We start from the raw sequence: 15241 nt of genomic DNA on the forward strand, positions 1-15241 counted from the left end.
TGTGCTTACGGAGCACAGACACCGGAAGTAGAGTAGTCATGTGCAAGCATTCGAAGAACTAGTCATTCTGAGATAAAGCAGGGAGGCTAGCTGACAGAGTGATCATACAGAAAAAAAAAGTTACTTACCTCTCGTAACTGTTGTTCTTCAAGATGTGTTGCTCATGTCCATTCCAAGAGATGTGTATGCGCATGGCACATGCACAATCGCCGGAAGCTTTTCCCTGGTGGTACCCGTTCGGTTGGCTGTGGAGACCCCTAGAGTGGTGCCTTCATGGTGATGTATACCTGTCCCTGCCAACCCGCTGCCTGCTCAGTTCCTTCTTGTTGGAATACTCCGACAGTAGGGAGGCAGGAGGGATTTGGAATGGACATGAGCAACACATCTCGAAGAACAACAGTTACAAGAGGTAAGTAACCATTTTTTCTTCTTCTTCAAGTGACTGCTCATGTGTACTCCAATACATTACTTCCAAGCAGTTATCCCAGGGAAGGGGTCGGAGTTCACCTAACTGCCGAGTGAAGGACTGCCCTACCAAACCCAGCATCATCCCTCGCCTGCTGGGTAATGGCATAGTGGGAAGTGAAGGTGTGGACTTGCCATCTTGCAGATGTCCTGGATAGGCACCTGTGCCAGGAAAGCTGCGGACACTGCCGGCTCTCTGGTAGCGTGTGCTGTAATCGTCGGGGCTGGAACTTTAACTAGGTCATAGCAAGTCCTGATGCAGGACGTGATTCATGACGAGATGCGCTGTGATGAGATCGAGAGCCCCTTCATTCTTTCTGCAATAGCAATAAAGAACTGTGGTGACTTACGAAACAGCTTTGTGCATTCAATGTAAAATGCTAAGGCCCGTCTAAAGTCCAAGGAATGGAACATGCGCTCCCTGTGAGTGGCATGGGGTTCAGAGAAGAACACAGGTAAAAATATGTCCTGGTTCACATGAAACTGGGAAACAACCTTGGGCAGGAACGCAGGGTGGGGGTGTACCTGCACCTTGTCTTTATAAAACACCGTGTATGGAGTTTGGAGGTCAGTGTCCTGAGTTCGGATACCCTCCTAGCGGAGGTTATAGCCACCAGGAAAACCACCTTCCAGGAAAGGTAGGAGAGAGGGTAGGAAGCCATGGGCTCAAAGGGGCCCCCATGAGTGAGGACAGGACCAGGTTGAGGTCCCGGGGGGGACGGGCTGACATACTGGAGGATAAAGTCTGTCAAGGCCCTTAAGAAACCTGCTCACCATGGGATTACCAAACACTGAACCCCCCACCGTTCCCAGGTGGAAGGCCGAAAAGGTTGCGAGGTGTACCTTTAGGAATGATATTACTAACCCTTGGTGCCTGAGATCTAAAAGATAGTCCAAAATAAGGGGAATTGGAGCTGATTGCAGCTCAGTTCCCCCTTGTCGAGACCAAATGGAGAAACGCTTCCACTTAGCCAGGAACGTGGCTTGAATGGAGGGTTTCCTATTCCCCAGCAGGACCTCCCTAACCGAGTGCGAGCTCTGAAGCTCAAGAGGGTTCAGCCATGGAGCTTCCATGCCATGAGGTGGAGTGACCCCAGGTTGGGGTGCTGTAGACAGCCATGGTCCTGTGAGATTAGGGTTGGACAGAGAGGGAGCACTACTACAGAGAGGGTGAACCAGTGCTGGGGGGGCCACGCTGGCACAATGAGGATTAAGGAAGCCCTGTCCTGACAAGTCTTGAGGAGCACCCTCTGTATGAGGGGGAATGGTGGGAATGCGTACAGCAGGCGACCCACCCATGACAGATGAAAAGCGTCCGCGGTGGAGCCTGGGTTGTGGTTCAGGAAGGAGCAGATCCTCTGACACTTCCTGTTGCTCCACGTTGCGAACAGGTCCATGTGGGGACAGCCCCACCTCTGGAAAATTGAGTAAGCGATGTCTGGTCTGAGGGACCACTCATGTCCATGGAACGAGTTACTGAGGCAGTCTGCCTACTCGTTCTGCACCCCTGGAAGGTGTGACGCTGCAGCTGTATAGAGTGGGCGATACAAAAGTCCCACAGCAAGAGGGCTTCCCGACAGGGGAGAGGAACAAGCATCACCCTGTTTGTTTATATAGAACATCACTGCAGTATTGACCATGAGCACCGATATGCACATGCCCTGCAGATGGGCCTGAAATGCTTGGCATGCCAGGCGAACCGCCCTCAGCTCCCTCACGTTGATGTGCAGCGATAGCTCTGCATGGGACCAGAGGCCCTGGGTTCTGATATTGCCCAGATGCGCTCCCCAACAGAGCACCAAGGCGTTTGTGACAAGAGAAAGCGTCGGTTGGGGTTTTGCGAAGGGTACTCCCACACAAACCAGCTGTGGTTACAGCCACCATTGGAGAGAGTGGAGAATTTGAGGCAGGAGGGTTACAACTGAGTCCAATGAGTCCCTGCCCTGTCTGTGCAGCTGTGCTAACCACATCTGGAGGGGCCGGAGGCACAGCCTGGCATGCTGTACCAGGCACATATAGGCCGCCATATGCCCCAATAGTCTCACAGAATTCCTAGCCGAAGTTGTGGGGAAGCGGAGGAGGGTCTGGATAATGTCTGTGAGCGCTCTGAAATGCAGTTCCAGAAGTAACGCCCTCGTGCGCATGGAATCCAAGAGAGCGCCAATTAACTCTATTGTTTGTGTGGGGGTGTCATAAATATAAAGGGAAGGGTAAACACCTTTAAAATCCCTCCTGGCCAGAGGAAAAATTGTTTCACCTGTAAAGGGTTAAGAAGCTAGGATAACCTCGCTGGCACCTGACCACAATGACTAATGAGGAGACAAGATACTTTCAAAGCTGGAGGGGCGGAGAAACAAAGGGTCTGTCTGTGTGATGCTTTTGCCGGGGACAGATCAGGAATGGAGTCTTAGAATTTAGTAAGTAATCTAGCTAGATATGCATTAGATTATGATTTCTTTAAATGGCTGAGAAATTAGACTGTGCTGAATAGAATGAATATTCTTGTCTTTGTGTCTTTCTTGTAACTTAAGATTTTGCCTAGAGGGATTCTCTATGTTTTGAATCTAATTACCCTGTAAGGTATTTATCATCCTGATTTTACAGAGATGATTCTTTTTACCTTTTCTTATATTAAAATTCTTCTTGTAAGAAACTGAATGCTTTTTCCATTGTTCTTAAGATCCAAGGGTTTGGGTCTGTGGTCACCTATGCAAACTGGTGAGGATTTTTATCAAGCCTTCCCCAGGCAGGGGGGTGCAAGGTTTTGGTGAGGATTTTGGGGGGAAAGTCATTTCCAAACACCACCTTCTCAAAAATAAACCCAGACGTTTGGTGGTGGCAGTGGAAGTCCAAGGGCAAAAGGTAAAATAGTTTGTACCTTGGGGAAGTTTTAACCTAAGCTGGTAAAAGTAAGCTTAGGAGGTTTTCATGCAGGTCCCCACATCTGTACCCTAGAGTTCAGAGTGGGGAAGGAACCTTGACGGGGGTCAATGTGGACTTGGGCTCGTTCAATACAAATCCCAACCTGTGAAACGTAGCCCAGGCCAGGGATACGTGCTCCACCACCTGTGCTTGGGACTTGGCCTCGATGAGCCAGTCGCCCAAATACGGGAACGCCTGCACCTGGTGCCTGCGGAGGAAGGCTGCTACTACTGCCATACATTTGGTGAACACCCGGGGGGCCGTTGAAAGGCCAAATGGGAGCACCCTGAACTGGTAGTGCTGGCCACTGACCACGAATCTGAGAAAACGTCTGTGGGCTGGAATAATAGCAATGTGAAAATACGCGTCCCTTCAAGTCGAGGAGGGTGTACCAGTCTCCCGGACCCAGGGAGGGAATGATGGCAGCCAGAGAGACCATGCGGAACTTCACCTTTTTTATGTATGTGTTGAGGTCTCATAGGTCCAGGATAGGCCAAAGCCAGCCCTTGGCCTTGGGGATGAGGAAATAGTGGGAGTAGAACCTCTTTCCCCTGAATTCCTGAGGAACCTCCTCTATTGCCCCTAGAGCTAGTAGAATCATAGAATCATAGAATATCAGGGTTGGAAGGGACCCCAGAAGGTCATCTAGTCCAACCCCCTGCTCAAAGCAGGACCAAGTCCCAGTTAATTAAAGTAGTGATTGTTTCTCTTGTAAAAGGAGTTGCTCATGAGAGAGGTCCCTGAAGAGGGACAGGGATGGGGGGTGGGAGGGCGGGAGGGAACATAATTGGATAGACTATCCCACACGAACCGTGCTGAGGACCAGCGGTCTGACATGATCTGAGACCAAGCACAGTAGAAGCAGGAGAGTTGATTCACAAAGGTGGGGGAAGGATCCAAGAAGGTGACTGGTGCGCTGTCCTCATGCGCATCTTCAAAAATTGGGCTTGGAGTCAAGGGACTGTTTGGTTGAACCCTGGCCTTGGTCCGAAGAGGACTGCGGTGGGCGCCTCCTGTTATTTCTGCCCCTCCTCCTAGGTGGATCCAGCCTAGGGGGCCCCAGGTAGAAACGGGACAGGGGCTGAGGTCTAAAGGGCTTTCTCCGAGGCCCCAGAGACTTCAGAGTTGCCAGTGAGTACTTCAGGCTATACAGGCGCAAACAGGCCCTTACAGTCAAAGGGGAGGTCCTGAATTGTATTTTGGACCTCAGGTGGGATCCCTGAAACCTGAAGCTATGCACTGCGCCTCATAGCGATGGCAGTGGGCATGGTTCTAGCCACAGAGTCTGCTGCGTCCAGGGCTTCCTGGATGGCGGTCATACTGAAGGTTCGACTCCATCAAGAGGAGCTTCAGGGGATAGTCCCACTCCCTCTTAGTCCTGGGTCTGAAGCTCCTGCAAATAGGGCACTTATCTGTCTGATGGCCCTTCCCAAGGCACTTGAGACAGGCGGCGTGCGGATCACTTGTTGGCATAGGTTTTGCACACCTCTCGCATGCTTTAAACCCCTCCAACCGAGGCGTGTCCCGCCGCCTGGGAGAGTAGAATGGGGGGAACTGCCCCGAAATAAACTAATCTAATCTACAACTATTAACAACTAACAAACAACTATTTACATTAGAAACAAGGGAACCACTAGGTAAGGCACTTGAAAAACAAGAGACTAAGCTGTTCCAACGACCGCCACGGGCGGTGAGAAGGAACTGAGCAGGCAGCAGGGATATATATACACCGCCACGAAGGTACCACTCTGGGGTCTCCGCAGCTGACCCAATGGGAAAAGCTTCTGGCGATCGTGCATGGGGTGCGCGCACACACACCTACTGGAATGCACGAGCAATCACTCAAAGAAGAACCGCACATATTTGATTAACTTATTGAGTCCATGGAGGTCAAGGATGGGCCTCATCCTGCCCTTGGATTTCAATATCAGGAAATACCGGGAGTTGAACTTGCAACCGTAGTGTTCTTGCAGATCCTCCTCCACCGCTCCCAATGCTATCAGGGAGCTGACCTGCTCGAAAAGCAGTATTTCATGAGAGGGATCCCTGAAGAGGAATGAGGAGGAGGCATAGAGAGAAATTGGATGGCGTAGCCCAATCTGGAAGTGTCTAGGACCCAGCTGTCAGACATTAACAATACTCAGGCATTGTAAAGGAAAGCCAGTCTGTCCCCAAAAGAACTGGTGGGATGACGAGGGAGGAAGAACAACTGGACCAGTGCTCTGGACCAATGTGTCAAAATGGGCACTTACCAGACGCCAAAGGAGGGTGCACAGAACAGCTGGGTCCTGAGCTTGTGGTCCACAAGCTTCATCTTGTGAAATCTATCCCTTTTCTGGGTAGCCTTGCTGTCTCGGGGGAAGGACACACAAAGGGTTGCTGTGGCCTGTATCTCTGCACAGATGCCATACACACCCCCAGATAGCCCTCAAATCCTTGAAAGAATGCAGAGTTTCATCAGTCTTGTCCAAAAACAAGGTTCAGCTATCCAAGGGCAAGTCCTCAATTGTTTGCTGGACTTCCAGCATAATCCCCAAGTTCTGGAGCCAGGAAGCCAGCCTCATAGTAATTGCAAAGGCCCCAGCCCTGTCTGAAGTGTCCACCACATCAAGGGCAGATTGCAACAACATTTTTGCCACCAAGCAGCCCTCAGTGACAAACACCTCAGGCAACAGTTGCTCAAACTTAGCCATAGCCGACCAGCTAAGGAAGTCATATTTAGCCATGTTTGGCTTGCTCATTTGCAATACTCATCTGAAGTGATGATGAGGTGGGTATGTTCCTGCCTAGAAGATCTAGGTACTTCAAGTCTCTGTCTTTGGGGCAGGACATGAATCTGTCCTGCTGTGCCCTGTCATTCACAGTTGTGAGTTTGGGGATGTGTGGAAATAAAATTCCTCATATCCCTGTACCGGAACAAAACAACACCCCTCTAAGTGCATGGCCAAGGCCAGTGTACACCAAAGAGCCTTCACAGGCTTGAGGAGTGACTCGTTAATTAGAAGGGCCACTCTCCCAGGGACAGAGGGTTGGAGAACATCCATGTGTTTATGGGTATTCTAGAGAAATAATGCCTGAATACCCACAGACAAAGCCACCCGGCATAACAGGTCCTGGTATACCCTAAAGTCCTCCGGGATGGATGGGGAAGACAAACCAGGCAACATTGCATTGTCCTGGGGCAGCATCTCCGAATGAGGAAACTCCAGTGGCTTCACGGGAAGGGGAACTGCAGGCATCTGGTCTTGCAACTGGTCTTCAGCCACCAATGGCGCACAAGCAGAGGATCTCGACCCTGATGACGAGTGGGACTTCTGAGACCAAGGAGCTTCTCACTGAGCCCAAGGTGGCCTCTGGTATTAGTAAGGCATTGGTACCCAGTAGGCACTGGGTCAGGGACCTCCATCCTGGTCTTGAGGTGCATGCCAAGCTTACTAGCTGTATTAGTCTACTGTTGTCCCCAGGATGCCCTCAGGTGAAGTGGAGCAGGAGAATGAGGAGCCCAAATCTGAAAAAGAGAAGTCTCAGAGACATGGGAGGGATGACTCCAGAGGGAGCCAACAGGTGGTCTAATTCATCCATAGCCCAGAACAAGTTTAGGATCGGCGCCACGCTGAAGTCAGCACCACTGGAACATCAATGTTGCAGGCAAGGTCATCAAAGGCAAATGCAAACAATGGTACTGGAGCACCCACATGCGTCTATGTCATTTGCGGCATTGACTATGTCGGTGCCAAGAAAGGGCCCACTACCGAAGAATCTTGTACTGTCTTCGGTACCGTGTCCACGCCAATCCACAGAGGCAGTGCTTTCTGATGCTGTGCTGAGACTTCAGCAGCATGCGCCAACTGGGGACCCATCACAGCCACCAGACTAGTGAAGTCTGAACCAGCAGCAAGGATGGGACTGAAAGGCAGAGCAGCCTGGTACACCGACCCCACTGATACTGTCAATACCAGCACCATTCCTATCAGTACCAGACTCAATGCCTTCCCTACCCTGTACTGAGGGAGGATCAGAAGCACAAGCACCAGCACCATACCGCGCACTGGAGCCGGTCTCTCTTGCCAGTGCATGCTTTTCTTAGGGGATGCAAAAGAGTCACCCCGGGACCTGGAGTGTTCGCCATCTGTCTTATGCAACCTCTTTTTGAGGTGCCAACAATGAAGAAAGGTTCCCATGCTTCTTCAGAGAGGCCCTTGCCCCGGAATGGAAAGCAGCAGCACTTTCCAGCTGGAGGGCAATCTGCAGCCGAGGAAGGCCTCGGTATCGGGTCAAGCCTAATGGCCTGCTCAAGCAGGTGCTGCTTAAGGCAAAGGTCCCACGCCACCTGAGTCCGATTCTTGAATAATCTGCAGATTGAATAGTGCTCCTTAAGGTGGGCTTCGCCAAGGCAGAATAAGGACCATTTGTGGGGGCCACTGTTAGGAATCACCACTCCACATGAAGGGCAATGCTTCAGCCCTACTGAGAACATTACCAGGGAGCACTACCTCTACCACTATTCTATACACTATAACTTTTAACTACCACTATTAACTAACTAGCTATGAACTATATACAACAAAACCAGGCTAAGATATAAATTTGCAAGATTCTGAAGCAACAACTGCTCAGAGCTCCACTACAGCCAACTGGTGGTGAGAACAAATTGGGGGGGGGATCCCCCTCCAGCACCAACTCATTTAGCCAGAGGAGAGGCTACAGGCATGAGGCTCTAGTGCTGTACATCTACAGGTACTGCTAGGCGAAAGTCTCCAGCTCTGTCATGCGGGGCGCACACACACCTACTTGGAATACACATCTGCATCTATTAAAAAAATAACTGAAGTGAGAAAGATATATGCTTCTTTGAGATCTATCAAGCATAGAAAAACATCTTGGAGAAATTTCCTGAATTAGAAGAGAGCGATTTTCCCTCTGGAAATGAAATATTTTGACATGAAGGAGCTAATGACTGCAATTTTATGAGTTTCAATGTACTAAGTCTTGATGTTTGTTACCAGGTGTGAGAAATATGTAAGTCAAATGAAAGACGATAATGATGATATTCTGGAAGCTGTGACTGAGTGGGGTACAGTCAGATAGAAAACAGGGAGTGTGGGGACCCACACTGACAGAAAGGTCCTGGCAAACTCTAACTACTGTGGCCTTATGACATGCACAAATCATACTGACATGACACAGGCCCAAAAGGCAGTAACAGGTACTTCATAAACTCTATGCAAATTGTGTTATCTATGTGCTTGTTCATTGACCCTGAGGGAAGTTGCATCTTTTGCTGGAATTACTGGGTTTTAATCTGTTGAAAACTTGAATGGTTCACTTTAGGAAGAGAGGAGTTTTAAAAATTATACTTTGTATTACATATGTGTTAAGACTGTAGGCAAGCAGGGATAGGTGGAAGAAACAGTGAGCCATCAGGGTTCAATTATTTAAAAATCAAGGCATTTACAATAATGGATCATTTTAAAAAAAGTTATTGATTTAAATCAGATTGAGGCTTTGTAAAATTAATTTGAAAATCTGTGTGATTGAAATTTTATAAACAGTTATTAAGTTATACATTTTGTTTTGTTTTTTTAATGCCACTGCCAGAGTATCCTCTTTGACTTTTGACAAAACTGCTAGAGATAGAAAACACAATATTGAAAAATAAAATGCTGGGCAGAATTTTGAAAAGCACCCAAGTGTCTAACAGTATGTTTACACTGAAAAAACAACAATGCAGCAGCGAGTTTCAGAGTTCAGGTCAAGTGAAGTGGGCTTGCACAACAGCAATAAAAATAGCAGGACAGATGTTTGGGCTTGGGTTGGAGCCTGGACTCTGGAATCTGGCAAGGCAGTGGGTCACAGAGCCTGGGCTCCAGCCTAAGCACAAAAATCTACACTACTATTTTTCGCCCCTTAGTGCAAGCCTGTTGATTCGGCTCTGAGACTTGCTGCCACATGGGTTAAGCTTACGGAATATGCAATTTAGTAGAAAAATATCACTTTGTAAAATCTGAAGTTCTATTTATAATTAGGAAGCAAGTACAAAACATCCGCTTTAGCATTTTAAGATTATTTTATTCCCATTTTATAAAGAATTGTCAACACATAAATAAAAAATGTAAATGAAAAAAATTAAAATTTTAAAAATCAGATTAAAAAATAAGATCAGTTTTTCTATGATTTTTACCCACCCTGTGCATCACTTTTAAAAAAATTGATACCGATAACATATAGTGTATCATTTAAGTTGCTTCTTTTTAAGAAGAACCATAGAAGATTTTGATTTCTTTTTAGTGTCTGATGTCTTAATGACTACAAAAATGCAATCAACTTAGCCTTCATCAGACAACCCGAGTCATTCCATACAGGATGAAAAGAGTGAATAAGATTAAGATTCTAGCCCTACTCTGAAGATAATTTATCCCTTTAAAGCAGGGGTACTCAAACTGGGGGTCGCAAGGTTATTATGTAGGGGGTTGTGAGCTGACAGCTCCATGAATGGCTGACAGCAGGAGCCCCACCATGCATGGGGCTGACAGCCCAAGCCCCTCCAGCCCAGCTCCACCCCCAATCCCACTCCACCTCCAAAGAAAGGGCACCAAAATAGAAGTTTGCCCAGGGTGCCAGTTTCCCTAAGGACAGCTCTGGGATTGAGACAACATTAGAGGGCTTGATTGTTCAGCAGCTGAAGAGCTGCATTAAACAGCAGACCAATCATAATACTGAGACTGGCAAAAAAAATATTTTAATAGTCAGACACACAGCAGGGGTGGCACTAGGGGGGCCTGTGGGGGCTATAGCCACCCCAAAATTTGCCTTAGCCCCCCATAGCCACTCCTACTAGCACAAAGGTCAAATGTTACGCAGAAGTAAGCGTAGCATCATATGTCATTGCCAGTCTTACTTCTGCATTTCTGCGCTGCTGTTGGTGGCTGCTCTGCCTTCAGAGCTGGGCACCTGGTCCGCAGCCGTTGCTCTCTAGCTGCCCAGCTCTGAACACAGCACCTGCCACCAGCAGCAGCGCAGAGGTAAGGGTGGCAATGGGGCGCTAGTAAGCCTGCTATGAAAAGTGATATTTGTATGTTTGTTAATATCGCTTTTCACAGCAGACTTACTAGCACCCCATTGTCACCCATACTTCTCCATTGCTGCTGACTGTGGTACTGCCTTCAGAGCTGGGAGGCTGTGAAAAGTGGTATTAACAAACATACAAATATTACTTTTCACAGAAGACTTACTAGCTAGCAAGTCTTCTGTGAAAAGTGGTATTTGTATGTTTGTTAATATCACTTTTCACAGACTTCCAAGCTAACTAGCAAATCAAGTGATATTGACAAAGTTCCTTCATGCCCCCCCACAATATTAAACAGTAACTATTTTTAAAAAATAACTTTTCTGCTTAAAAGAATAATTTAATTAAAATGGGTTTTAGTCTTAATTTAAAAGCGATGAGAAAAGATAGATTTATTTTAAACAATAAGCTTATAAATTTAAGATTTAAAATAGTGTTTAATATAAAAATGTGTTTTTAATGTATAAGGGGGTAGCACTCAGAGACTCATTGTGAGAAAGCAGTTGCTAACACAAAAAAATTAAGAACCACTGTTTTAGAGGTCTGGATTTCTTTTATTACCTGTACTAAGGGGCTTATTTACTACATTTTGAGACTAGAGTGGGGTCGGGGGTAAGGCTAAATGTGTTTAGTCTTGCCCTTCGTCTGACTGAAAAGGGGAAAGAGTCAGAGTGAAGGAAACTTGACTGAATGACTTGGTGGGAGAAAGAACAAGGGAAGGCCAACTAGAAAGCAAAGGCAATGATTTAGGCTATAGAATGATCAGAGCAGGCAGCAATCAAACCATGACTCAGGAATGCCAGCAATGTGTTGCTCAGATGCTATGCTGATGAGTACAATATAAATGCCTAAACAGATCTGTTTCCTTCATCATTGTGGGTCCTAGTAACAACATTAAAAAATTTTAAGGACGAAAGACAACGACACAGGAAGGTGAAAGAATGAGAAAAAGAATGTGAAAGAAAATATCCAGTAGGTAAGGAAAGATTTTGGCCCCACAGAGAGTATATAGAAAACTTCAGGCTTTACTCAACCTTGACATGTCTTCCTATCACAAAAAAAAAAAAAAAATAAAAAAAAAAATAAAATCTTCCCAAGCTGGCTCCAAGTAGTCACTAGCAGGTGCACAACCTCAGCATTACAGAATCCAAGAGGGTGGATTTATTCCACTAGAAAATTGTTCTGACGAGGGTTTATTCTGTCCCTTGCATTCCAACTTCTGGGGCTATGGCATATTCCTTCAGTCAAATATGAAAGTTGTTCAAGTGTGAAAACCCTCAACAAATTTGACAGACAATCTCTTTTGATGTTTTCAATATATTCTCCCATCAAAGAGAAGTACCTGATCATCTTTTCATCAAGGAAAGAAATTCTGCAGTTCTTTTAGTTATTTTGAAAAGAAACTAATTACACTGCTCAACCTAATCCCAGTAATAGTGCTGCTGAGCTGAATACTGGTAACATGTCAGCTCAAAGCCTGTATGGATGCTAAGGAAGAAGCTGAAGTAGCAAGAAGAGAAGCAATCATTCTAATCTGTACTAATGTGTGTTGAAAAGAAAAAATTCTGCAAATTTGTTAGGACAGCTGGTATAACAGTAGAAGTACAATATATAGAACAAGAATCAGAAGTGAACAAGCCCTATATACTCTGGTAAACAATCTACATGTGTCAAGACTCATTACAGCACTCTGGTGTAGCAGATGTGATAAAACTGTAGAAACTTAATTTAAAATTACCAAATGGAGATTTTTAAATTAAATATGAAAATGAATTAAATAATCAGTACTAGAGTACTATAAACTCTTGTATTTTGATAATAAGCTTTATTCACAGTCCCACATTTTCAGTTTTCAATGTCCAGCTGATTTCTGTATTAATGTATGACTGCATCACAGGCTCTCTCTTACTAAATTCTGCTCCAACAAAAGGCATGTTAATATAAACAAGGTTCTGGAGGTTTCTGGCTTTTTTTTTTTTCTTTTTTTTTTTAAACCACTGCATTAGTTAAACCTATAGGGGTAAAAATACTGGAAGCCACCTGAATCTTGTCTACATGCGGTCTCCATTCAGTGAAGCTGAACTGATGAAAAATGTATTTCTAAACTTCCTCAGCACAGACAAAGCTTAGAAGATGTCAAGGGGGAAGCTGGCAGTTTTGCAAAAGGGTAGGAGACAGAGACAGAAATTGCAACCACATGCACTATCTTTGCAGACTACACTAGTAACTTCAAGAATGTTATATGGATCATTGTAGGCTAGTGACTGTATTCTACTTAATGAGACAGGGTTATCCTATGTTCTCCAGGAACTAAAAACAGTGCAGAATAACTACTGCAGTCCACGGGACTATAAACAAAACCAGAGAAGTACCACATGTTGGGGTAATTTGCATATACTGGTTCAGACTAGGCTTCAAGAAACACAGGAGACAAAGAAAGAACGTCGGGTATAAAGGGCCACCTTAACCCAACAGGGGTTTCTTCTTTTTGATTCAACAAATGAACAAGGCCTTTTGTTCAAAGGGGGACACAACCATGCTGAAAGGTCTGGAACCTGTCAGGATCTCCATAGGACTGATGTGGGATGCTAATGAAGTATTTAGATCCTTTTACTGTCTTATATGTATTTTTCTGTATATTTTTATCCTTAAATAAATGTACTCTGTTTTGAAAGAGCTGTTTGGTTACTTATAACCATTGGTATTTCCTGGTCATAGCCTTGGAGAGAAAAAGTGCAGACACACAGTTGTCACAGATCTTAAGTCACAAAGGCAGACAAAGCCTGTTTTTCTTTCTGTCTGGTAGTACCATCTCATGCTTTTACTTAAACTTTGACCTAGTCTACAGTACAAAAAGTTTACCAGTAATAGCTATACAGATATTACTACACCAACAAAACCTCCTAGAGTGCTTTTTGTCAGTATAACTTATATCAGTTCCCTGAACAAAACAAGTTATACTGACAAAAGCACTTTTTTGTCAGTTTGAATGCATCTGCACTAGGGTTTTTGCCTAGTGTTTTAAAAAATGTCTTTAAAAAAAAATCACCCTCCCCAAACTGACATTACTATTCCGGCAAAAGTTTTAAGTGCAGACCTAGCCTTTGCCTCTTTGCTCAAGAAACGTATGTAGGTTCTTTAACATGGGTCTCTAGAAAATCACCTGTATGCTTTGCTAGCTCTGTGGCTGGAAGATTTTAGCAGCAGTTTTCCTTTGACCTCTTAATGAAACAGAGTGCAAACAGGAGTTAAGGTGCATCTAAGAAGAACTAGCTTGAGCAGCTGAATATGTAGTCAAATATATTTAAAAAATAAAGTTGAAATCCCTGCTTCAGATCAATATGCTTTATATTTAACTCCTCTTAACTGATTAGGTGCTATGTCAGTAAATAGATTGAACAAACTTCAAATTTGCACCTTTGATGTAGACCATTTGAAAGCAGATCATTTGATGTTGCTTACCCTGTTGGACGAGTAGCCATATCTAACAAAATACTCTTCCACTCCCTTCGCTTAAATTGCCATATGCGTGCTGTCCCATCACGGCTTCCACTCACAAATCTACAAAAGAAAAATTACCATTCAATATCAATCAGAGGCAAGCCGTTCATATGAAAATTGATTATGAAGAGAAAATGCTATTAATCATTAGGTTTTTATTCTGTAACGTACTACACAAGCGCACCAATATACCTGTTATTTCAAAAACTCTGCACTGCTGATTTTGGGTGAAATGCACTTCACTCTTTGCTCTGTTGAATGTGGGACCACAGTGGAGACATCAGGGTAACTCTATACAGATGTTAAGCCAATGCCCCCTCCCTTCATACAGTCCCAGTGCAAAAGCTAAGTGGTGCAAAAGGCCAAGATGCCAGGAAAGCAGAAATTAAAGATAAAGACACACCTTATTTCAACAAGCAAAACCTATCCCTGAGGTAATTTGGAACTATGTATTTTGTCGTAGTTGCTATGATATCTAAATTGAACTTTTTTCTCCCTGATGGCTTAAGTTGGAAAAACCTGGTGGTACTCTCCCAAGCTCAGATTAGAGCTGTTTATATCATGATAAAATTGCATATTGGAACACTAATTGTCAGTGGGGGAAATGGTTGCCTTCCTAATGAATTTAAATTTCTTTCCTTATCTTTCATGTCAACCATCCAGAAGAACTTTACAAATTATTGTGATATTTATAAATAAATATCTACTCCTCATGAATTTCAAGCAAACAACTGTCCAGAATGCTCTTCCTTACCCTACTTGATCATTTTTGCTGTGAATCAAGCTGCCACTTACTAAAAATGCTATTTAAATAGCCTTCTAGGACAATTGATAAAGTATACTAGAAATATCTCCAAAGTGTACCAATGCACCTTTCATCTCTTCATAACCCCCAAAATATTTGGTCATTAAGTAACTAAGCATTAGGCATTTGTAATGAAAGTGATGATAAAGAGGAAGCCATATAATTATTTTAAATAAATCTAATGATGACCCATAAAATTACTAAATATTGCAGATTACCTTTAACTATAAGTTAACATAGAATGCTTCAAAACATACAGCAAAATATTTCTAACAAACTCGAGAAAACAACTGACATTTGGAAATTATTTTCATGAGGTTGCAAAAATTGTCCTGAAATAAAAACATACAAATATTTGCTTGCTTACCTGTTACTAGTGTTAGAAAACTGAATGCTGTCAACTTTGTCCTACATAAAGAATACAGAAATTACCAGTGAATTCAATCTATCAACACATTTTAATCAAATACTTATGTAATTTT

At 44.5% G+C, this 15241-nt stretch overlaps 1 protein-coding gene across 5 annotated transcripts in view; it reads right to left on the minus strand.

Annotated features, from left to right (window-relative positions):
* LOC119853819 (pleckstrin homology domain interacting protein) overlaps positions 1-15241 on the minus strand; it is a 311916-nt gene that overhangs the window by 164713 nt on the left and 131962 nt on the right. For all 5 annotated transcript variants that reach the window (XM_038397319.2, XM_038397318.2, XM_043510549.1 and 2 more), the window contains 2 exons: positions 15127-15167; positions 13916-14014 (listed from right to left, as the gene is read on the minus strand). In XM_038397319.2, coding sequence (XP_038253247.1) covers positions 13916-14014; positions 15127-15167 — 140 coding nt within the window. The remainder of the gene's footprint in view (positions 1-13915; positions 14015-15126; positions 15168-15241) is intronic.

This window comes from Dermochelys coriacea, chromosome 3 (assembly GCF_009764565.3).
Source record: "Dermochelys coriacea isolate rDerCor1 chromosome 3, rDerCor1.pri.v4, whole genome shotgun sequence".
NCBI classification, from domain to species: Eukaryota; Metazoa; Chordata; order Testudines; family Dermochelyidae; genus Dermochelys; species Dermochelys coriacea.